This window comes from Osmerus eperlanus, chromosome 9, assembly GCF_963692335.1.
Source record: "Osmerus eperlanus chromosome 9, fOsmEpe2.1, whole genome shotgun sequence".
NCBI lineage: Eukaryota > Metazoa > Chordata > Actinopteri > Osmeriformes > Osmeridae > Osmerus > Osmerus eperlanus.
Genome location: NC_085026.1, coordinates 4,297,077 through 4,320,650, shown reverse-complemented (window position 1 = coordinate 4,320,650; position 23,574 = coordinate 4,297,077). Strand labels below are relative to the sequence as shown.

General features: G+C 44.0%; 3 protein-coding genes across 12 annotated transcripts in view; all 3 read right to left on the bottom strand.

Annotated features, from left to right (window-relative positions):
• Positions 1–8,732, bottom strand: part of pacs2 (phosphofurin acidic cluster sorting protein 2) — a 38,636-nt gene extending 29,904 nt beyond the window's left edge. For 3 of the 9 annotated variants that reach the window (XM_062470404.1, XM_062470403.1, XM_062470401.1), the window contains exon 1: positions 8,355–8,730. In XM_062470404.1, the coding sequence (XP_062326388.1) occupies positions 8,355–8,473 (119 nt within the window). In that variant the 5' untranslated portion in view covers positions 8,474–8,730. Of the gene's footprint in view, positions 1–8,354 lie in introns of all 9 variants that reach the window. The other 6 variants (XM_062470399.1, XM_062470402.1, XM_062470406.1 and 3 more) reach the window with 4 other exon arrangements.
• Positions 8,733–9,201: 469 nt separating this feature from the next.
• On the bottom strand, positions 9,202–14,204 carry srsf5a (serine and arginine rich splicing factor 5a). 2 transcript variants are annotated; one of them, XM_062468906.1, is made up of 9 exons: positions 14,051–14,204; positions 13,412–13,542; positions 13,226–13,296; positions 12,879–13,043; positions 12,345–12,414; positions 10,797–10,870; positions 10,600–10,707; positions 10,249–10,491; positions 9,202–10,206 (listed from the first exon to the last, which is right to left on the bottom strand). In XM_062468906.1, exons 2-9 carry the CDS (start codon positions 13,535–13,537, stop codon positions 10,086–10,088), a joined length of 978 nt encoding a protein of 325 aa, XP_062324890.1. In that variant the 5' UTR covers positions 13,538–13,542; positions 14,051–14,204; the 3' UTR covers positions 9,202–10,085. The 2 variants fall into 2 exon arrangements, with proteins under 2 accessions (XP_062324890.1, XP_062324888.1); XM_062468904.1 differs by having other exon boundaries at positions 9,202–10,491.
• Positions 14,205–14,651: 447 nt separating this feature from the next.
• LOC134027084 (deubiquitinase DESI2) lies at positions 14,652–21,052 on the bottom strand. Its single transcript, XM_062470228.1, has 5 exons — positions 19,960–21,052; positions 17,543–17,615; positions 16,904–16,997; positions 16,532–16,673; positions 14,652–16,365 (listed from the first exon to the last, which is right to left on the bottom strand). The coding sequence occupies exons 1-5, from the start codon at positions 19,996–19,998 to the stop codon at positions 16,129–16,131; spliced, it is 585 nt and encodes a 194-aa protein (XP_062326212.1). The 5' UTR covers positions 19,999–21,052; the 3' UTR covers positions 14,652–16,128.
• Between the last annotated feature and the right edge of the window lie 2,522 nt (positions 21,053–23,574).

The following is a 23,574-nucleotide window of genomic DNA, read 5'->3' as shown; positions in this document are numbered from 1 at the left end:
AGTCCTCCGTTTCACAGATGGATGAGCTCTCCTCGAAGCCTCTCTGTCAACACTCAGCTGGGCGTGCTCTCCTGGCCGGACACACGCTCTCGGGCACACACACCACAAGCTGCTGGACAACAGCCTCCGAGAGCGCAGCACGCAATCACTCTTTTACCACCTCTCCACGGGGCGCGGATGGGCCCACACTGATGGCAGGACAGGGAGGCGCACGGCTGGAGGGGGAAACAGCAGAGTGGAGGGAAGGGGGAACATGTTCTTCCCAGCCTCAAATACCATCTCTTTGAATCCCCTAATAAATACAGTCTATTAAAAATGCAAGGCTGAAGGTTTCGTGCGCTCCGGGTAACAGTGACCTAGAAATAAGGAAAACGTCTGTGATCGCTGGGATTTCTTCCTCCGAGATGGAAGAGTGAGAGTGTGTGTGAGCGTGTGTGTGTGTGAGAGAGAGTGAGGTGAAGGATGGAGGGGGTGTTATTCACATCTAGGGAGTTCCATCCCCATTTGAACCTGCAGTAGGCAGAGCAGGGAGAGGGTTCTGTGAGGGGAGCACACTTCCAGCCGCGCCGACAGTCGTCCTTCAGACTGGAAGAAGTGAGGGAATTTAAACCCTGGGGGCCACAGCAGAAACAAGAGACAGAGAGAGAGACAGAGAGAGACAAAGAACAAGAGACAGAGAGAGAGACAGAGAGAGACAGAGACAGAGAGAGACAAAGAACAAGAGACAGAGAGAGAGACAGAGAGAGACAGAGAGAGAGAGAGACAGAGAGCGAGAGAGAGAGAGACAGAGACAGAGCGATAGATTGATGCAGAGCTCTGCAACACGCCATGCCGCTCTATTCTGCTCTACCAAAACATATGGCTCAGTGTTTCCCCTAGGTTCCCCCCCCCCCCCCGCTTATTTTGTGATCTGGCGCTATATAAAAAATAAAATAAATAATTAACTTGACCTTCCAGGGGGGGCGGGAGGTGCCGTTGGGGGGGCGGGGCGTCCCCCTAATATAATGGTTGGGGAAACACTGCTGCTTGGCATTATAACAGTAGTGATATGGCTAGGCATTATAACAGTAGTGATATGGCTAGGCATTATAACAGTAGTGATATGGCTAGGCATTATAACAGTAGTGATATGGTAATGGGGCGGCTGTGGCTCAGGGGGTAGAGAGGATCGTCTGTTTTTTGCAAGGTTGGCGGTTCGATCCCCGACTCCTCCAAGGCCATGTGCCGAAGTATCCTTGAGCAAGACTCTGAACCCCAAGTTGCTCCCGACGGGCAGAGCGGCGCCTTGCATGGCAGCTCCGCCGCCGTCGGTATGTGTGAGTGTGAGTATGAAAGGGTGAATGAGAGGCAAAGTATGAAGCGCTTTGAGTGCTGTTAAGGTAGAAAACGCGCTATATAAATGCAGTGCATTTACCATTTACAAGGGGAGGCATTTGCATATCCTTTTGATGATAGAGGCAAGCCAGAGAGACGTCACGGTCGTCTGGAAAACAAACAAGTAAAATAAGCAGAGAGATATCATTCAACTGAACTCTATCTCTCTGTCAATCCAGGTGAGCAAGCTGGTGTTCTGGCAGTGTAGACTGAGCGACTTACAGTAAGTACAGTTACAGTTCCCTAACCGCTCAGCCACCTGACTCCCTACACCTGAATCCCTCCAGAGAACTCCAGAGAACAACCATTTTAGCACGTTAAAAAAGGCACATCCTAAAATATCCCTAAATTACTTATGGGTAAATAGTGGGCCTGGATTGCCTCTCAGCAGTACCTAAATCTTTTAATACGCCCAGTCAGCTAAAACAGATATGGATTAAATACAAACTCCAGTATGGAAGCCCTGCGGACAATCTCTGCCTGCCACAGAATCATTTGACTACATAAACCGAGCGATCCAGGCATCATACACAATCAACTGAAGACATTGTTGAAACCTAACCTCTAAGATCTCTTTCACACCCTATTCAAGACGAAGAAAATAAGTTTCAGTTTATAAACAACTACCGCTGATGTTGGTATCCAGGTAGATAAGATAGGATGTGACTGTTGGCCAGGTCTGTGATCTCTGGCTGACCAATCAGGATCTGCTTACAGCCAAGGTTTATCTCCCACTGCATACATCAGTCGCCTGTAACCTGAGATGGCAAATGTCTGTGTGTTTATGTGGAGTCTTTGTTCAAGAGATGGAATGGTGTAGGAGACTGTGTGGAATCAGTGTTTAAGAAATGGCAGGGTGTGTGTTGAATCGATGTTTATTAGACTGGAGGTTGTATGTGTGCATGAAATAATAGTTTAAAAGAAGACATGGGGTGGGTTTCTGTGTGCTGAATCGTCGTTTATAAAATATAGTATGTGTGTGTGTTTGTGTGTGTGTTTAATCAGTGTTTATCCATCCATCTGTCCAGGTGACCCTTCTGGGAGGGTTGGTATGGAAACAGCCTGAGTCATAACATGGCTCAGGACAAGAGTCCAAGCATCGCACTGAGCAGCATTGCTAATTAATACAATATGTTACTGTTAAACCCATTACGTTTTTTCTCCTACCAGACGTTTTCTTGAAAAAGACTGACCTACATTTTTTCCTCTCTCATAAAGGGTTGTTGCAGACAGTCTGAGACTGGACTATTGTATTCATTCACCTCTCAACACACAAATGTACCCCCGTCATAAGACCTAAATGGCCTGAACAAAGGAGGATCCAGACAATTTATATTACAGTTTTTCACGATTGCTACACATTTCTTGAAACAGTCACCCATTTTCTCAAAACTGTAAACACAAAACCTCATCTTCAAGCACTATTTACAAAACCTCTGAATCCTCTTGCAAAATTAAACTTTAACCTCAAAAAGGTTTTACCTGTGCTCAAAATCAAACTTTCAAAGAACAACAAAGTGATCAAAATGACATACACTATCAAGCAGTCAGTAAACAATACACCAAAAAATAGAAAACACATTGTTCAAAACATATAGTTCTCAAGGAGAACATTTTTAATCTCAAAACAAATTTCATATTGATCCGTAATTGTCTTTTGATGAACGAAAACATGTTCTATCACAGTAGCTCAAAATTGATCAGAAATTACTACTCTTCTTTGCTCTTTGCAAAACCTTTTGTTTCTCCTCCTTGTACCCCTATACAGTACTGTACCCTGCATCTCACTACTCACAACTCACTCTTGTTCTTTGTTGATATGAACCTGCAACCAGTCAAAATCTATTAAGCAGTCAGTACTGTTATACTGTTACTGTAACAAATGGAAAGCACAATGTTCAGGGCCATACAATTTGTTCATTGTACAGTATACAGCCTACGATGCACTGTACTATAGTATACAATACTAAAAGGGACAACAATCTAAGGAGTAAACATGTGATAAATGTGCTTCTTCTTGTCTTTGGGCTGGGTCAGGCCAGAGCACTTCGTCAACATCACAAGCAATATTTTCCCACCTTCAACAACCTGTTTGCTCTCTGAACTTATATTGGTTGTGTCACATCATTTGAAACTAGTGAAATCAATTTAGAGTGGTTGTGTTATGTCAATGACATGTTTTCTATATTTGTATTTGATTGTTGCCATTTGTGTTTACGAGTATGGATGACATGTGCATTAGAGTGCAGAATGTGTTTTGAGAATGAGAATATGTTTAGAGTTTTGTGAAATTGGTTTAAGGTATTAACAACAGAATGCACAATTAGCTACATGAGTTCAGGCAACTGAGAACTTTGTTCAGCCAATGGGTTTTAGTGTTTTAGCAATTGAGAAAAACTGTATTTCTGTAAGACTGGTCTTTATTTTACAATAGTGAGAATAACTTCAGTCCTCCAGGCATAGCATCAAGGCCAGGAGAATCCTCTATAATCCTAGTCTAGGTTTAGGCATATCTAGGTGCAGGTCTAGAACCAAACCATGGACCAGAAAGTTATCATGACTTGTTTAATGGTCTGAGACTAACAGAAACATTCCAGTCATCTCTGAAATACAAAAATGTGTGTCAGAGACCTCCACTCAGCCTTATCCAAACACCTACACAGCCAGGAATGACCTCCTACTGACTGACTGGTCTGCAGGACCAGCCTGGCCCAGTCTGCCCACGCCTGGCCAGAGCTGCCAGAGTTCAGACTCCCAGCGATACTGTTACAGAGTGGAACTAAGATGGTTTATGTCTCACTACATTTCCACACATGTTAATGTTTAGACACAGAAATAAACCATCACAGAGCTGGATGTTTTCACTGGACGACAAGACTGCATTAGGAAACAGCCCAAAAACACGGAGAGGAAAATGGCAGAGTGGAAGATGTAGATAGCGTCCAAACAAAGAATGGGGACCGAACATCTGTTTGCTTGGATTTCCACTCCACACACGAAGGGTACACCTCTCAAAAACTAATCTCACCTCATTCTACTGTTTCCGGCCATTAACCTAATTTTCAGTATTACCCAAAATGTCCTGGAGGCTTTTATAAAGTAGAAACAGGCTTGCTTCCCAATGTGCTTAATCACACAGCTCTTTTATTCATTTCAACCACATTTGGGAGCAAGGTCACCCCCCTGAACAGCAATCATACAGAACACCTTTACATTTGCCTTTTTTGCGGTTTTGTGATAATATAGAATTTGTTCAGTGAAGAAAATGTATGCATTTTGCGATAGAAATGTAGAAAAGATGTTGTCCAACTCCCACAGTCACAGATAACTCTGTGGACACATTCATCATGTGGCTGTAACAAATACACTGCGGTTATGTTTTCAACTGCATAGCAGCCAGTCAAACCTGTCCGGTCTAATCTTTCTAACACTGTCAGTCGCACAACTTTTTATGATTAGGCACAAAAAATAACAACTTCCTCTTTCTCTTGACTTCATTTTATCTTTAATTGCTTGTTGCCCTGGCAGGACTAATCCTTCAGTGTTGACCTGATGAAGTTCCATAATCGCTTCAGGTTGAACAAGCACCCCTGGCCAGATGATGCCATTAGTTGAAATGACTGTAAGTACGGTGGGTTCAAAGGACTACATGGAACCTGGAAGGCAGTAAACTGCTGAAGAAAGGCTGGTCAAGTCTCCTCACCTGAGTTCTCTCCTCCATGTCATCCAGCAGGAGACCCCAGCCCTGCTGAGCCTAGCCTGCTGTTGATGTCTAGACTAGTGTTTAAGCAGTGCAGAGTCGAGTACTGCATCCATTGTTTGCTTCACGGCCCTGACTTTTGACAGGCCTTGTATGGGTTTAGCTGGGCCCATGCCAGAAGACAAACACAATTTATAATCTATTACTGAGAATAGAGTTTACTCACGAAAGGGGGGGTGGGGGGGGGGGTATCTGCTCTCAGACGTCATGATGAGAATAAGGCTAAACTGTGAAACCTACAAGTCTAGCGATAGAGTAATTAGAACGATAGGAGTGTTGATAAATGTGAAGAACCAGTTGGGTGGGGGGGTGGGGGGGGGGTTGGGCAGGGTTGTGCATGGGAAAGTCAACCGACGGCACAATTGATCTGCCTGCAGAGTCACAAAGCCCTCAAAGAGAGAAAGAGAGAGAGAGAGAGAGAGAGAGAGAGAGAGAGAGAGGTGTCTGGCAGGCTGCTGCCCTTAGCCCACCCTGCCCTGCCTGTCCTCCTGGAAACGCTGTCTCAGCTGGGGGGGGGGTGGGGGTGGGGGGGAGGGGGTGGTGCTGGAAATCTTATCTCCAGTAAAGGCACACTCGTAATTCACAGACAATAGCACCACAGCAGTGCTGTAAAACAGGTGCCAGTTTACTTAACACAATGACAAGGTTCCCTGATCTAACACGTCTTCAGAGCCCGAGCAAGGCCACAGGGGCCTTCAGCAGGGACGGACAACCACACAAAGAACCCCTGGAACAATGCGAGTCGTTCTCTGCCACCTCGTTCGGCCTACTCTGCATTCCCGCAGTGCCAGCCTCCCAGGCAGCCAGGGACAAAGCCCTGGCTGTTCCTCCGAGTCTCGGAGAGACGTCTCAGCGGCCTGGCCTGCAGAGGGCACAAATATGACGGCCTGCTGGGCCCGGCTGCCTCCGCAGCGCCTAGCCAACCCCTGCTCTGTCCCCAGGCCCGGCACGTCTCTGACAGCCCTAGTGCCTGTGTGTCCTGACACTGGCCTACAGACACCCAGCAGATGCCCACTTCAGAAATACCAAGGAGAGAGAGGCAGAGAAAGAGAGAGAGGCAGAGAGAGAGAGAGGCAGAGAGAGAGAAAGAGGCAAACCAAGCATGCAGGGCGCTTTACTACAGCCACACAGACATCAATCACTTTCTCATAATGGCATCTGGTTTTCAAAGCTGGCAGGCAGCAAAATCACTTGTTTCTCTACCAGAAGGGTTGCTGGCTTGTCTAGAAGGAGGCTACACTCCAGTGAACGAGTCATAAACACCCGCCCACAGTCACAGGGGTTTTACACCCTTCTCAGTGAAAAATCTCTATCTGGCGTTTATGGGCTGCGGCTGCTAATTGTCCTCCCTGCATCCCTTGCGGCTCACCTGTGCAGGTGATTATGGAGGAGCCCTGAGGGGAAGTGCCTGTCCTGAGGTGACTCCAGGACACCGGAGTGGCGTGCAGAAACAACCCTCCTGTGGGTTCCTTCTCAAATAGCTTGGGGGCTCAGAGACGTCAGAGGGAGGGAGAGAGACAGAGAGAGAGAGAGAGAGAGAGAGAGAGAGAGAGAGAGAGAGAGACCAAGGGTTAGAATGGAAGTGTGAGAAAGAGTGACAGCAAGCAAGGGGCAGAGGGACAGAGATAGGGGAGAGAGGAGAGAGAGAGATGTGAATAGGAAAATGAGACGATGAAGGTGTGAAGGGTCGAGGGAAAAGACACGCAAAGACAGTAGAGCTGAAGTGGAAATGACTTTTGTGCTACAAAATGGAAACATGATTTATTTAAGGATCACTCATCACAACCACTAAATCCCAAAGTAATCTGAGTCTACGTTGAGAAAACAAAGTAGGTAACAAAAAAGAATAGTCAAAAGCAAGTAAACATAAAGTAATAACTAACAAAAGCCTCTTAGTGCTCCAAATGCCCCCCCAATGAATACACTACATGGCCTAATCCAAAACCGTTTAATCCCGAGAGAGATGAAAAATCATGGCTGTGGTTATACCCTACTCAGAAGTTCCCAGCCAAGCTTGGTCAACAAATAACAAACAGCGTCTGATTTCTGTTGACAAGTTCAGGAAGCTCCCGTACTGGAATAGCACCAGCCACGCTGCGGTGACCAGGATTGTGCAAGCACTCCACAAGAGCTCCACAACAAGGCCTAATCTTGAGGCTACCTCTCACTGATAAGTAGTAAGCATTTATAAGTGACGTAGATCAATAAAGATCTACACCTATCGTCAAGATGACTGAGCGTGAGTGACAGTTCAGTTCCTAACGACTCTCAAATATAGCCGACCTTCAAAAACAAAAAACATCAAGGCTACACATTAGTCGTCTTTTAGCTGATTATAAAATAGTTGAGTTAAAAGACTGGCAAGTATTTTTCTAAGCTTTACATAACCATAACCTTCAGTCATTTTATCATATATGTATTAGAGTATTTATATAGCTACTGGTACCCTGAATACATTGGTACACTCAACTTTCTCATGATGTTGCCGCCCTTAATCAGTGTAGGCCTATGACACGACTTGCGGTGAAAGTGAGATGAACAGAAATGTCGTTTATCAGTCTGGAGCATGGACCTAACCCCATGGCCTTGGTCCTGTATTCAGAAGACAGAATTGACCTACTTCTGCTGCAGGCTTGGATCAAGCCGCAACTTAACGCATATTTTGAGCGTTAACGAATAGGCAACATTTCTTTCCTCACATTGTACGATTGGTTAGGGGAGGACAGTTTCCATATTCCGAGATCAAATTATCATCGATCTAACCATTGCCACGAATTACGTTTGGCGAATTCAATGAAAATGAAGTCCATATGATACGCTATTTATGATCGCAGATGGAAGCGCCCAACTGAAACCCAGCCTCCGGAGAGCTGGCAACCATAGCCTCAGCTGGCTCTGCGGGTGACGTGCCTGTCAGGAGATTGGGGCATTCCTCTGTTACCCCTCGCCATTCACTTATTAGGCTACATTTGAGCTAGTCTCCAGAATAGTTCATGTTAAATGGTCTGTCTTCGTCAGCGATAGCTGCTGTAATTTCAAAAGATGCAAAGTGTATCCCACTTGAATGACACAGCAAATACCTATATTTAAAGGGAAGGTGTGTGTGTGTGTGTGTGGTGGTGGTGGTGAGGGGGGGGGTCTTGTTCCGACTCAGCTGCAGTTTTGCATGACAAGTCTGTGATGTAGCTCCTCGATCCATGGTTCAACTTTAAGGTCTTACCTTGGGATGCAGCTCGGAGAAGATCCATCTATTTCCCAGGTAGCGAACAGGTTCATGGGCACGGGTCTATTGAGAGCCCCACTCCCGGGGAAACTCAGCCGGCCACTTCTCTCCGCCATGGTTCACCGTGGGAATGAGACTGGCACGAGGGTTTTAGGTGTAACTAAAAACTATGTTTTAATTAAGTCCTAAGTCGAAAACGTGGTTCTTCAGACGATAATGTTTACGTTAGTGAAATGTGGAGGGCAGCGATCGGGTCTAAACGACGTGCACATTTCTCCGCGCTTGTTTTCAGTTCGGGATCCAGCGGCTCACTCTCCTCCTCCCTCTCCTGGGTAGAACTGCGGTAGACCCACTCACTATCACAGGAAATAGCGACGTCATTGTTGGCCGCGGCGTTTCATCCAACACTTTTGCTACTTCAGCTGGGACGGAGCCTACCTGCAAGTTTTGATTGTATCCCAACTCCTTTAAATCTCTACCTGTCAGCAGGTCTTAAAAATCTCTTATGGAATGAAAATCGCCTAGTGAATGGCCATTTCCATGTTAAATATTTCGTTTTTGCGTTAGTTCGTGAATTAACCAAAATGGCTCGTCAAGAATGAGGAAGTAGTCAATCAAATTACTATGGTCAAAACAGGTAGAACAAATACACACTCGGACCAAAAATAACGGCATCAAGGTGTCTCTAGCAATGCTGCCTGGCCAAGTATGCCATCGCGTGGTGTAAAAGAAAAACACCACCAGACCTCGGCTTGATTTCGTAAAAGATTAAGAGAATGAAGGTTATAACACTTGTTATATAACAAAGACCATGCAGCGTTTAATCACTAGCACACATGACACGTTTGCAAGGACCGGCTTTATTTGTAGCAAATCAATTCAGTTAAATCATTTAACAGACATTGCATCTTCCTGCCACAATAAACACATAGCAGTCTTCAACCCAGTTCACTTCCAGAAAACACAGGGCAGGATTTACATAAAGCCTCACAAAAGTGAAGTCAAATATCCTGAGCCATAGGTAAATAACTGATGTTAAACTCACAGCTGTTTACACACAAAAAGACTCCCACACTTAATGGCAGACTTATTGACTATCCGCAAATTGACATTTAAGATTATTCCTCCTTGACAGGTGATTTGCAATATGGGAAAGATTACAGTAGAAGCACCCATTATCATTTATGAGTGAATAATCACAGCATAATTGCCCCCCAAAAACCTAAAGCTGCAGAGGGAACCAAAAAAAACAGCTCAATTTACCTTGTGTGTAAACTCAGTCATCTGCATTTGCAGAGTGATGATAATCTGGGCAGTGAGGGTGGACCTAACTCTGATGTGATGACAATGCAGAGTGCTTGGGCTGTTCTCGAACTTTAATAACATTTTAGACAACACAAGCGGCAGGGGAGTAAGTACATACGCAAGAAGATCCAGAACACAGTCTCGTTGTCCCACGGTACATTGCATTAAAAAGGTTGAGGGGTTTCGAAAAGAAAGTATATCAATTACATAGCCAAAAAAGTACAAAAGAACCAAATCAAAACATTCCAATTTGGGCATAAAACTAAACGCGGGCGCAATCAATTATTCTAAAATAAAGGACTTCCCGTCACATAGGTAACCCTCTCCCTCCCCCTTGGTTCCCAGTGACCCGGCCCTCAGACAGGCCTGCCGCAATGCTCTAACAACGCTTCAGTCCAGACCACATAGCCGTGGAGGGCGTTCTCAGTGCTGGCTCTCAGCTGAGGGGGAGCGGGACTGTTTCCTCGGGGCCGGGGACCTGGAGTGGGACCTGGAGTTGGACCTGGGCCGGACAGGGGACCTGGACCTGGCGGGGGACCTGGACCTGGCGGGGGACCTGGACCTGGGCCCGGCGGGAGAGTGTGACTTGGGCCGGGCGGGGGACCTGGAACGGGCAGGGGAGCGGGCCCGGACCGGGGTCCTGGACCTGGGGCGGGCGGGGGAGCGGGACAGGGAGCGGGAGGGGGAGCGAGGGGCGGCCTTGCCCCCTGAGGGCTTCTTCTCCGGGGTGCGGCTGGCCGAGCGCGAGCGGCTCCTGGAGCGGGACTTGGAGCGAGAGCGGGAACGAGAACGGGAGTAGCTGCGGGACCGAGAACGGCTCCTGCTGCGGCTGGGGTTAAAGAGCAACAGAGGGTGGGTTACTCATTTACAACACCGCCAACTGATGTTGAAACAGCAAAATAAGTAAGGTTAGAATGGCAAAGGTCGTTGAACCTACCTCCTCCTGCGATCCTCAAACAGCTTCAGCTTGCGTCCATTCAGGTCTGTCCCATCCAGCTTGGAAATGGCGTTCTTCATATCACTGTGGGAGGCGAACTCGACCACTCTAAGGATCAAAAGAAAGTTAGGTTGGAGTTCGCTTTCAGGATTATGTGCTGCTTTTTGAACGTAGATTAACAGACTTGCGGGACGAACCCTTCGTTCTTGTTTGTTCTGTGGGCGTCCACAAAGGTGACCTCTCCGACTTTCCTCATCAGGTCTTTCAGGTCCTGTTCACAGAACGGACACGGAATCAGACGTTCGTAAAAAGGGCACATGCTTTAGAGTATTCTTGAAACCTGGGAGTTAAGGGAGGAAGCACTGAAGGCAACATTGACCCCTCTGGTGTGTATCTATACACATCTTTCACACAGTAAGGATAGCAGTGGTGTGGTATTGCCTCACTTCAGTACAGCGTGTAAACTAACACGCTGATCTGACTGATTCAGGGAGGTAGATAAGAGTCACCTTACCCAGAAGAACCTAGAGAAACCTAGAGAAATGCCATTAACTAGTTCCATTATATATAAAAGGTATACATTTGTTGTAATTTTGGGGGGGATTTATTGGGCAACTTTTGACTTAACACTTATGAGACACAGTAGTCAATCCTTATGAGTGTGGTGGCTTTTACTAGTCTAAAGCTAGTACTGATGTTCGATGAAGCGGTTGTAGGTGGAGTTGTATATAAATAATGTGAATAAGTGACTATGAATCTATGCAGTTTTGTCCTTTTATTTGCTCTGGACTCTACAAAAACCAATCTAGTACTGGGTAAGGGCTTAAGAGGGCTAAAAGAACCAGTGACACTTATTATTCCCCCTGTCAGAACCGTAAGTGTATCAACTCCCTTCCTCCCAACCCTTAACAAACCCAATCACAGGAGTTGTATGCTACTTACCATTCCATACCCAGGAAGATATTAGCAAAGAGCCACTTGTCCAAATAGCAAATCGGAACCAATGCAGTGTTAAGCCCTTGAGAAACGACCTCAGCCTGGACTCGGAATCCGGCCTCCACAAGTAAAGGACCACCAGAGACCAAGTGGGGGAGGGAGAAGGTGTGTGCGCCCAACTCAACACCCCCCGCTCCGTCAGCAACAGAAAAACACCCAAACGGGAGAGTGTAGGGAACGTGGCTTTGAGGGGGATTACAGCAGTCGGGGATGCCAGACCACAGAACCTCCAGACTGTGGCTACGACCCTCCTAAGGCTATCCTGCGCTAGACCACTTTCACCCGCTACGGGGCCCAGCCAAGATTTAGACCAGCGGCAACTGCGTGTAAGGAGAGGCACCAAATGGAGACTATTCAGAACACAACCAGTAGAGGGTGCTATGCACATCAGAGACCACCAGGGAGGCTGTGCATGCAACTCCACTTAAGGAAACCAGATAATAGCTGTTAAAAAAAAGGTTTAACATGTTTTGTTAGATTCGTTAGTTCTTTTTTATATTGTGCTTGTTCTGAAAGAGACAATGGTCGTAAAAAAATTATATAAAAACAGTTGATTTTTGTTTACTTTATAAAAAGACGGTGGTCTTGCTATTACATTTCACTAGTGAGGATAGTTGTACCTGTGAAGTCCTCATTTAAAAAAATAAAAACATTTTTATAAAATTGTGTTTCACATAAACAGTTAAAGAAAATATAGGATACATTAATGTGAATAAAAAGACAACAAGAGAAGAGGGTCAACTGCTCACCTGCCAGCTAATTCTGGAAGACAGGTTTTCCACAATGAGTCTGTGTTCAGTCCGCACAGGGGGGCCATACCTGCAGGGGAAGACCAGCCTGGAGTTTCATGAATGTTGAAAGGACTGAATCGACAACCTCAGTTAACACCTTTAGAAACATGTCCTGATCCGCATTCTATTAAGAATGTTTGTTTGCATACAACAAACAGAGCTGGAGCGAACTTGAACTACATTGAACCTGAACCATCAACTAACACAACCAGAAAACCTGGACATGGATCCAGAAGAAAGACCATCAGACAAATGTCTACACAGTGGCAATGATTTAAAGCAGTGGTCCTCAACCCTGGTTCTCAGGGCCCACTGTCATAGCGTATCATAAGAGATTCATAGCGACCCATTCATTCGAATGAGGTGTGATGGAGCAGGGAAACATCTAAAACATACAGGAAAGCGGAACCTGAGGGCTAGGGTTGAAGGATTGTGGGTTTGTCTATCACATTACAAGAGTTGAGTTTGACGTCACCCGACTGGGTACAGTACCTGGAGCCACTGCTGCGAGACTGCCGAGAGTTGCTGAAGCGTGGGGAGAAGCGTCCCCCTCCTCCTCCACCACCACCACCACCACCATCTCGTCCTCCTCCACCTCCACCCATCCCAGCACCGCCTCCCCTGCCCTTCCTGGAGCGGGCATGCTCAATGGTCACCCTAGAGACAGGGATAGAGAAGGGGGGGGGGGGGGGTACGACACATACTACAAGTAAAGATGTGTTTTTGCACATATGACTAGCTTTTGTTGGTGTAATTTTATTTTTATAAACTAGCATGTCAATTGAATGAAGGGTTTCGTTCATCTTAGGAAAAGCATTTGAGAACGTATTAAATCTTACCTTTCACTACAAAGTTCTTTGCCATTTAACTCGTATACTGCATCATCTGCATCTCTATGGTCATCAAACTCCTAAAGAAACGATTGCCATTATGAGGTGGAGAGGATGCAAACATGTAAATATTATACTAAGTCGTAGTTAGCACAATTGACCTGTGTGAAATGGCTACCCACAACAAATACTTACCACAAAGCCAAATCCATTTTTCAAATTAATTTCTCGGATCCGTCCGTATCCTTTGAAAAACTTTTCCACGTCTCTTTCTCGGGCATGGGGGCTCAAACGACCAATGAATAAACGACACCCGCTCATGGTTACTGAAACAGAGGGTTAATGGTTAGCTCGAGTTACAAGCTTAGCTTGGCTAACAAAGCTAGCTAGTAATTAGCTAGTCTAGCAAGCTTGGGTAAGGCTACACCAACTTGGCCATGCTGGATTGCTCTCATGTGCTAGCCATTTATAGCTAATAGCTAGATGGCTGCCGTTGGCAACGCATTATTCTGTCCGACGTTACGCAGTTAACGAACAAATAAACGACACTACAAACATGCAATACAGACATGGCACGATATTACTAGGCGAAGCACCTCTTAAAAGTTGCTTCCAATCTGCCATAACATCGAAAGAAGCAGCAAGATATTAGAAGGCCAACTCGGCAACGGGCTTGCACTAGCTAGCTACTGTACTACCGCCATGCAGCCCAGATATGCTAGTTAGCAATGGATTTAAGCCACAGCAATATCCTCAGCTAAGAAATATTTTTATAAATTGAACTTCCTCTTCCAAGATACAGACAATAAACATATTCGTAACGTTAAAGCTCACCTTTATCTTCAGCGTTTTCTTTGCTTCTATTTGGACGTTCGTCACCTTCCTCTGTGAGTCAAAATGGCGAAGTTCGAGCCACCAGGATATGTTGAAACTGGGGGATGGGGTAACTTCTATGCAAATCTATGCAAAAGAAACCGGGTTGCCATGTTCGTGAGCAAAATCAAGTTTTTCAACTCCGTGGGGTTTACTATGCACAAAATGAAACTGAAAATGGGGAATTGCCAGATCCAGATGAGAGTTTTACCTAATCTAATAAATGAGCTACAAGAGCTAGCACATGCATTTACATAATTTACTTTTCAAGGTGAACAGAATAGATCCAACCTATGCAGGTTTTAAACTGAAAAACCTGCCGCACTTTATTTACTACACTACTCTAGTAAGTTAACAAGGTTGAAGAGTTAGCCTAAACCTGAACTAAACTTTTCACCATGTACTATATGTATTCGTAAGTCGTTTGTCTGAATATTAAGCAACTTCTTTAAGAAAACAGTAGAATCATTCTGTATCCATGTGTGTGGGTACAGTGTGTCCTTCAGAAATTTACTTTGGAGGATGGATGTTTGACCAAAATTGCAAAACAATTTACACAAACTCAGGGACAATATATATTTTCATTATTTAATCTATTTCCATTCTTAAAATTGTGGCATTGTCAGTTAGGAAAAGGACAATCAATCAAGGTTAAAGTTGACACAGTAAAATAGAAAAATGATCATATCTTTTTTTCTCTCGTAGAAAGTGCCAAAAATGGTGAGCATGGAATACTGATCTCTTACACAATCCATCTCAACTCGAAACTAAAACTAAAATAATCCTAAAACGAAATCATCCCAAAGAAATTACAACTGTAAGGTGCTGCACAAATAAAAAATATAGATTATTTCAAAATATAAATATATAACAAATTATATAAAATAAAATTCATCCACCTCCTTTTCCTGTCTAGGTGATCAATGCTAATGAGACCTGTGTAACAGGCACAGGTCATGTGACTTCTTTCCTGAGAGGGGGATGGGTATGCCACCTGACAAATGCACTTAATGGAGGACAACAATAGGAAGAGCTCATTAGAAGGACGTTGACAGACATGTAATGCGGAGGGCTCAAATCCAAGCTGAATGTACAAGAGCCAATGAGCTATTAATGTAGCCATAATGTCTTTTGTTCTGAAAAAAAAATCAAGAAACATAAATCAAATTTGATTGTAAATCAAGATGGGCTCTACAAAGTAAGTCATGTTTGAGAGCTAACACTAGTTAATGATAACCCCCCTCCTCCCCCACAAAAGTCTTTGCTTCAGGGAGCTTACTGGTAAATTGAATACATAAAGACATGGACGTAATATTTTTTCCCCTCGAGACATTTTTCTGGATTATCAGGCTAAATACCAATTTTTTCAACCGCTGCCAGTCTTTTTTTTTTATTATCAGTTTCTACGATTCTCCAGATTTATTAATAGGCCCTATGTCTAAATGCAAACACAGTCATGTATTTCTGATAACGTTGTTTTTCCATACGAAAGTGTTTGTTAATACTAGCGGCACATATGGCCAAAACCTTGAAGTCACAAGACACTTTATCCTTTTTAAAACCTCCATTATATCCACATGGCAACCAAAAATCATATTTGAACATTTCTAAAACATTATTTACCACATGAAATTTTGCAGAACAGAAATCTCTGCTGATCTGTTCTTAATCTGTCTATTCTACAGAAGCAGCACTGGAAGGAGGGTAAAGGTCAAGGCTGAAGAAGGCATAAATGTTTCTGGAAAAGACAAATGCTATAAACTTCAGACCTTCATAGCTGTGGTCAGTCTGAGTCATGCTTCTCCATTTCAAACTTGGGTGGAGCTTGTCCATTGTATAAACTGTTTCCCAAGGGATATAAACAAGTGGCCAATGGTTTTGAAGTCTCTCAGCTCCACAAGAGGGTGGGGAGGGATTCCTCTCTCACCACCTCTTCTCTCTGAGGGCGTTTGAGGTCAGGTGGTTCTTCAGACCTACTGAGGCCACAGCCGCCCCAGTACAGGTGGCGTTGTCCAGAGGTCAGGAGCGTTTGTGGCTCTTCACACCCGTGTGTGGCGACAGCTGTGGGAGGAGCCCGAGGTGGCGCCCGCGGCGGAAGGCGGGTCCTCGTCACTGGACTCTGCATGCTCCTCCTTGTGGAGCCCCATGCTGATGTGGCTCTGCAGAGCGGCAGGGGTCAGCCACTCCTTAGGCAGGCAGGTCTGCAGGAAGGGGATGCAGGAGCTGAAGTACGCCAACCGGTTTACCCAGCGAGGGATCTCCCGCCCACACAGCAGCTGAAAATGGGTTCAGAGGAATAGCAATGGAGAGAAGAGATTCTATACTGGCACTGAGTAAATAATGTTGATAAATGTTTGTTTTTTACTTTAAAATACTTTTTAACTTCTATACTGTTTTTGTGAGTAAACGAAAATACACTAAAGATAGTGTTTTTATACTCACTTCAGACAGTGAGGAGGAAAAGTGGTTGCAGTTCTTGTGCATGAGATGGTAGGCATTGCCTCTGAACTCTTTGCCTAGTTCCTCCATGATTTTGTCTATGTCCTCCTCTGTGAAGTCTGTTGTGCCCAAAGCAATGGCCTCCCTGTGGACAAGATCAGTCTCTGTCACTCTAAACTACATATTCCAAACAAATACTAGCTCCATATTGTTTTCTCAGAACACAATAAGATGCTAGATTTTGTATTTTGGTATTCATTGAAGACACATAATTGACATAAAACAACACACAGGATTCCTATGGTTTCTGGTTAAAACAGTACTTGCTTCTATCATCCTGAACTATGTGTGTACTGTAAAACTTAGAGTAGGTACTTGAATTTGAAGGTCTCTCCTAATTCAGTAGCGTTTCCAGGGTTGATTTCAAAGATGCCACTGAAAGGGTATGGATGACCCCCATATGCAAATTCTGCAACCAAAACAAGCCAGAACAAATATGCAGGTAATAGGACATGCACATTATACCACCTCTTAGTATATATATAGTTATATATATACTTCTCATTAGGCTGCTTACACTATCTTTTTTATCTATTTATCCATCCATCCCAGTACCGATCCCAGCACATTTTGCGCCCCAGGCAAGATTTATCACGAGCAACCCCCCCCCCCCCCCCCCCCTTTGCTGGTAGTGCGGGAGGGTTAATTAATGGATGCACTTCGGAAAATGCCGCCCTGATCCATCCATCCATCTATCTATCTATAATAAGCCTTGCACTTCCAAATTTCTTGTGTGTACAGAAAGTAGGACAGAAACCTGTCTCCATAATGCTCTCTCTCCTCACATGATGAGTCAACGGTGACTCAGCCTGGAGGGAGAGGCGACATTGTGAAGGGGAAAAGTCGGAATATCCTCAAAAAAATGTTCCTTCCTTTTTTTTACCATTGAAAGAATCAAAGACAGAACCCTAACCCTATCTATGGTTTCAGATGTAGCAAAGCCTTTCAACTTACCTCTGCCATAAATCTCTATGCCCGAGTGGAAGACTCCAATACCCAGATTGGATGTGTACTCATTGATCCAGTACTGGATATAGATAGACAAAAAGAAGAAGTGGGGGGGGGGGGGAAGAGAGGGAGGGAGAACACAAAGCATTTTACACAACAGTTTTTAAATACGATGCTAACACATTTGCACATCAAGAATGGTTGTAGTGCAATAAATCAGAATTGGTAAAGATTAGATTTCCCTAATGTAAGGCCAGTGTAATGGATACCATGTCTCTTTCTCAGTTCCCAGTCAAACAAAAGGAAGGTGCTCTCTCCATTACAGGATATTGATGTAAGGAAGGACAGAGATAGTAAGTCTCCAGATATAAATCACCCCAACTCCCATTTGGTTGACACAAAACAAGCGAGAGGTCGAGCGTACCAGGGTATCAAATCTCACCTCATAAATATAACATATGAACAATCACTATCCTCTCCATTTCAACTCCATGTACTCTGTTGCTGGGTATGGCTACTTGACTACTAGGGACCTGTTCTTAGAAGCAACTGAATAAACAGAAGAAAAAATAATCTAGACAAGTGCTATCCTGCCCACCCCCAAACGACCACCCCTGAGAGGTCCCATATCCTTGCAGACAATCCCCGGGAGAGACTGGGTTAAAAGCCAGCCAGCTGCACCTCTGTGCACGCACACATATTAATAATGGAGAATGCTTCCTGTCTGTAGGATAATATGTTGTGTCAAATGCACATACACTACATGAAAGCCATTCAGGTTCTCTACCAGGGCTTTCACCTTTCAGGCTGGGATGTTCATGTTTAGTGTGTGGTCTGCTGAAACTGCTGATGCCGGCATCTGTACGCGTAATCTTTCACTGAAGCCAAAACAGAGAGAAGGAACCGAGATCGACTGTTAGATAATCAAATGGAAATCAGAGGAAACACTAGTGTCGAATTATGCATTTTTACCGAGAATGTCAGTCTAATGTCAGGAAATAAGTGAGTCGTTCCTTCTCCCCTCTCAGTCAGATCTAGTCTTCCCTGTAGAGCTGTAATGATGTGTGACGCCTCCAGCAACTCCCCCAGTCATAACCATATTCTGCTGTCCAAGCAGAAACTGCATACCTCAACGCTCATCTTACAGGCTCTGCATTTTTTCAGAAATCAACTCAATTTTTCTTCACACCCTGTAGGTATAGCTAAAACACTGGCTAGGATTCCTTCTACCACTTCCGGGCTTTTCCAACATTGTAAGTCTTCTATGGAGCTGAAGCCTGGAGGACAGCAGGAGATTGTTCCAGACCAGTCCCCATGATCACTTCCTCTGGGGTCGCACCCTTACCCAGCAGCCCCTGCATGACCTGCTAAGACCCACCACAGCATAGCCACACTGGAATTTAGTCATACGTTTCAGCAGCTGTCACTTTCGTCTCCACTTGGGTCCTCATGTGTCAGGGGAGGTCTTGGGATATCACAGGGGAGCAGAGCTGCCAAAACAAACGCACCTGGCTGCTTTAGCTTTAAAATGTGTGTGTGTGTGAGAAAGAGTGAGTGAGGAGAGTGAGAGGGAGAGAGAGGAAGAAAGACAGAGATGACAATGTCTCCATTGTTTAACCATTGTTGGTGTTAACCAAAATGTTTCATGGACATTTTTACTTGTTCTATCAATGTACAATGAATCACCTGTACAATGTATTTATTTACTTTTCTCTAAGCTGGGTTGATGATGAACTCACCCATGACAGCATTTGAGTCCGGTTATACTAGGACTCTGCGATAAATTAAACAGTAACAACCTAAAACAAATAAAAACTCATCATTTGAAATAATTGGTTCTGCTGTTGCCCCAGTGCCATTAGTAGTGTATTCACAGTGAGGGGTGAAGACTGGGTGCTGCTGTTCCATGGGTCCGATGGTCAGGCAGTGGACATGGCCAACAGAGAGCTCTTGTGTCGTGCTGCTTGTGTCTGAATCATGTGGGGCCCACTGTAGGCACAGTGACACTTGTCACAGAGGGAGGCCCCTGTCTCACCATGGATAATACACAACTGTCTCCTCACAGACGTACAGTAGCCAACTGGTACATTTACATAGTAAAGCATGATAATACAAGTGTAGGCCTACTCTTTCTGAACACTGACTGTACTTCCCCCAGCCAATTCTCCTGGGGGGTCATAAATCTTGGGTTTGGCAACTCTACTTTAACTCACACACCTGGCTCGTGTGTCCGTTTCCATGACAACAGAGAGGAAGTGCGCAAAGTGTAATAGTGCTGGGTTAAATCGAAAACTGGTGTCTGCTGTAAAGTTAATGCAAAGTCTAAAACACAAACAAATCCTGAACATTTGCCAGATCCATTACAAAGTCTTTGTAATGTTAATCACGTAGATAATGATGTTGGTAGAGTAATGATTCCTTACCATATCATAAACATTAAGGATGACAGGTTCATTGGCCATGGTTTAATCCTGAGATGAGAGGCAACGTCCAACTCGACTTTATTGCTCTATGGATTGCAGCACCACAATGACCACTGACCACAAGACGGGCTTTCAAGGATGTTTTCAGATGGAGCACGCGGGTGAAGAGAGCAGGAAGGCAATGTGTTATTCACCCCAGTAGAAATAAATCCAGTAGGTTTTGGAGGATGACTGGATAAGAAATCCAAAATCGCATGGAAATTGAGGTAGAAACGGTATCAAATACAAAGGATGCGAGATATCAAAAGTCCGTTTTTGACTTTTTTGGGGTGCTTCATCAAAACACATGCACATAGCCTAGGCTACTACAAGCTCCAGTTGTGCGGCAAAGAACAGTCAAAGGTAGAACTGTTGAACTCGGCCCTGTACATCCCAGCGTAAGAAAAGAAACCCGACAAAACCTATTTGTTAGTTTCAATAGGCGACTAATAAACATAAAAACAAACATGCAAATAAATCATGTTGTCACGTTATCCAAAATGTTCATAAATGCACATTTCTGCAAGACGTTTAGACGGATGTTCCAAAGTGTTCGAATCCTGAGCGGAAATATCATCCACGGAATCACTTCATGGGCGGCTACTAACGACGAAAAGGCGAAGAATCTGTTAGCGATGTTACATGTAGCATCCTAAGCAGACCACGTTAAAGCTTCATGTTCCAGAAAGGATGTGAGATTCACTTTTAGGCATTCCATATGTGATTTAAATTCAAGTAGCGACGCAAGTATAGAGGATGCTGGTGCCATGGTTGTCGGTGGTGCAGTCCGGTTTGCAAGCATCAGCTGATGTGCAGCTCACCAAGAGCATCGAATGTGTAGTGTCTATGCTGATCAGAGAAAGCGTCCTTCCGCCTGTAATTCCGTTCAATAGTTTCTCTACAATCAAATACTGGTTTAGTTGGAAAAGCTAGCTCCTCATAAGAATGAGGATGACATCACTTGGAGTCGTGGTGCTATCCAGCTAGAGGAAAGTCCAGCGCACGGGGCACGAGCTCAATGAGTGAGGGTATGATTACATCATTGCTGCTTGTCTTCTTCCAAGCGTCCTCTACCAATTGATGGACATATGAGGGGAGTGGGGGTGGGGGCATGCATGTTAGTAAACAGTCCATCAGTCATAATAATCCGCGTATTCTGTGTAGGCTTAATTTTGTTGATGAAACACCAACGGATATCTGTGTTTCCACGGTTATGTTACGCTTTGACTGTTGTACAATCAGTTATAACAGATGCTGGTTTGTGTGTGTAAAAATCCAAGAATCATCTGGAAAAGGTACAATACAGAAATAACCCTTTAGGGTTCAAAACAGCCACCAATGCAGCTAAAAGACATGGAAAACTACGGTTCAAAAGTGCAAAGTTTAATTTTGAACCATATAGGCCTTTAGAATAATATAAATCCTAAATTATATGAATGATAAGAGCTAGGGTGTTACTATTGTTGCACTGTCCTATCAGCATCATTGTGTAATATTGTAGTAGAGATAATGCTGTTGCAGTGTAAAAGTAGACATGAAAATGAAACACTGTTGAAACTGTTCACTTTTAGTTCTTGTTTATCTGCAGTACTCTCTATTTGTACATTACTTTGTATAAAAGCAAAGCATCTGCTAAATGTGTTGTGTATATTATTGGTAGAATCTTGAGAAAGAAAAAGCAGTGATGCAGATAGTATATCCTAGATGTGGTATATCCAAGTTTAACACAATTTGTTTTCATGGCAAAAGGTATGCAATCAATCAATGACATTCAACATGGCCAAATACAGTGATGGCTTGTAGCCTATGCTATTTGTGAGACAAATAAAAAGTGTTTTAAGGTGGGACAAATGATTGAAGCATAATGTTGAGAGTAAATCATGTTTGTTCATCCATGTCACCATGTTTCTCATAACTTTGATACCGTCCAACACATGTGCATAGTCCATATCCTCAGTGTTCACTGGCTTATCACAAGTCAGTATGGTGAAGATTACAAGTTTCAAAAAAATGACTGCTGCTATCACAGCCCACATATGAAACAAATGATACACATCTCAATCATAGGTTGTCTGAAGATTCTTGGAATATGTAGTAAACCTGGGATAACATCTGGTATAAACATTTTACAAATATCCTTTCAAACTGATTACTTTTATGGCCCCAGTTTGCACACAGTGCTACAAGGACATGATCACAGCGGAGTTTGTATTTGTGTGGGCGACTGCTATGTCCACACACTCACCGTCCTTCATTTACTCTAATTTGGGGCACTGTTACGCATGCTGCATTAAGACAGAGAAATTGGGTGGGTGGAGAGATAATTCATTCAAGCTTATCAGTGCAAACATGGTAATATTCTGTATCTGTGTACAAATAGCATGTTTTCATTTATTTATACATTACATTCATACTAAAGCAATTACATTTAGCATGATACTAAGGTTGTATGACTCATCACACAAAACTAAAATATAATTGGCAAGTTTAAGTGTTTCTGATCTGTCATCTTCGCATTAGTAGGACATTTACTTTACAGTATTAACTTCATGCATATCAGAAGAATAACACATACAATATTTACAAAACACCCTTCCATACAATGAAAGTTGTAGTTAAAGACAGATGCCAAAGACTGACTATAAAGAAACCAGTCAGGCCTCTTTCCATTAGTTTATGGCAATTAACCTACAGATTAATTTGTGGGCAGAACTGGCCTGTATCAAAGAGACATTTCTCAGCTGAATGGCAAAAAAAAAATGTCACTGCCTTTTTACATTTGGTAAAAGGTCTTACCATTTTGCTCACCTTATCAAACTGAGTAGCTGGTTTCCCTTTCGTTATTACAACGATCATGATAATGCCATTGACTGCACAGGATTGGGGGAAATACCCTGGGCATCTCTATCAAGGTATAACACCAGCATCTATGTGAACCTTTCTTTTTACATTACATACACATGGTATTGCCATGCTACAAGCACAGTGGCACCAATAGCAATCTGTAGCAAATGCTAGACACGGTGGTGTCTCAAGTCTCCCAGCTGTCACCATTACCACAATTTAAAGGGCTGCCTTAGTCACACAATATCCCTGATTGAAAGAGATCAACATCCACACAGTCAAAATGCCTGGTTCACACCATTATTATCCAACCACCACATTGTCTCACTTCACACATTGCCCACCCTGGCATTATTTGGTTTCCTTATGAAGAGGCCGTTATGACGAACAGGAACAAAAACCAGACACGAAAGATAAACACATACTATGCAACTGTACACAGCAACAAAATACAGTGTATGTTGACGTTGCCCTTTCTCTTTTCGAAATGTTGCCCGTTTTTACAGATCTGGGTCCTGATGATAAAGGTTCCTTTGAGTCACACAAGAACGCCTTTCACCTTCCATGCACAGGAAGTGTGGGTGTGTCAGGCTAAAGGCCCTAGTACTGCTGCAGAGAAGAACCTATCAGCGTTCGAGGGAGCCCAGGCATTCAGTATGTCCAGCACAGTCTGAGCCACTCAGCTCATCTCAGCAGTGGGAATGTAATATGTACATCTCTTTTTCTTCCACA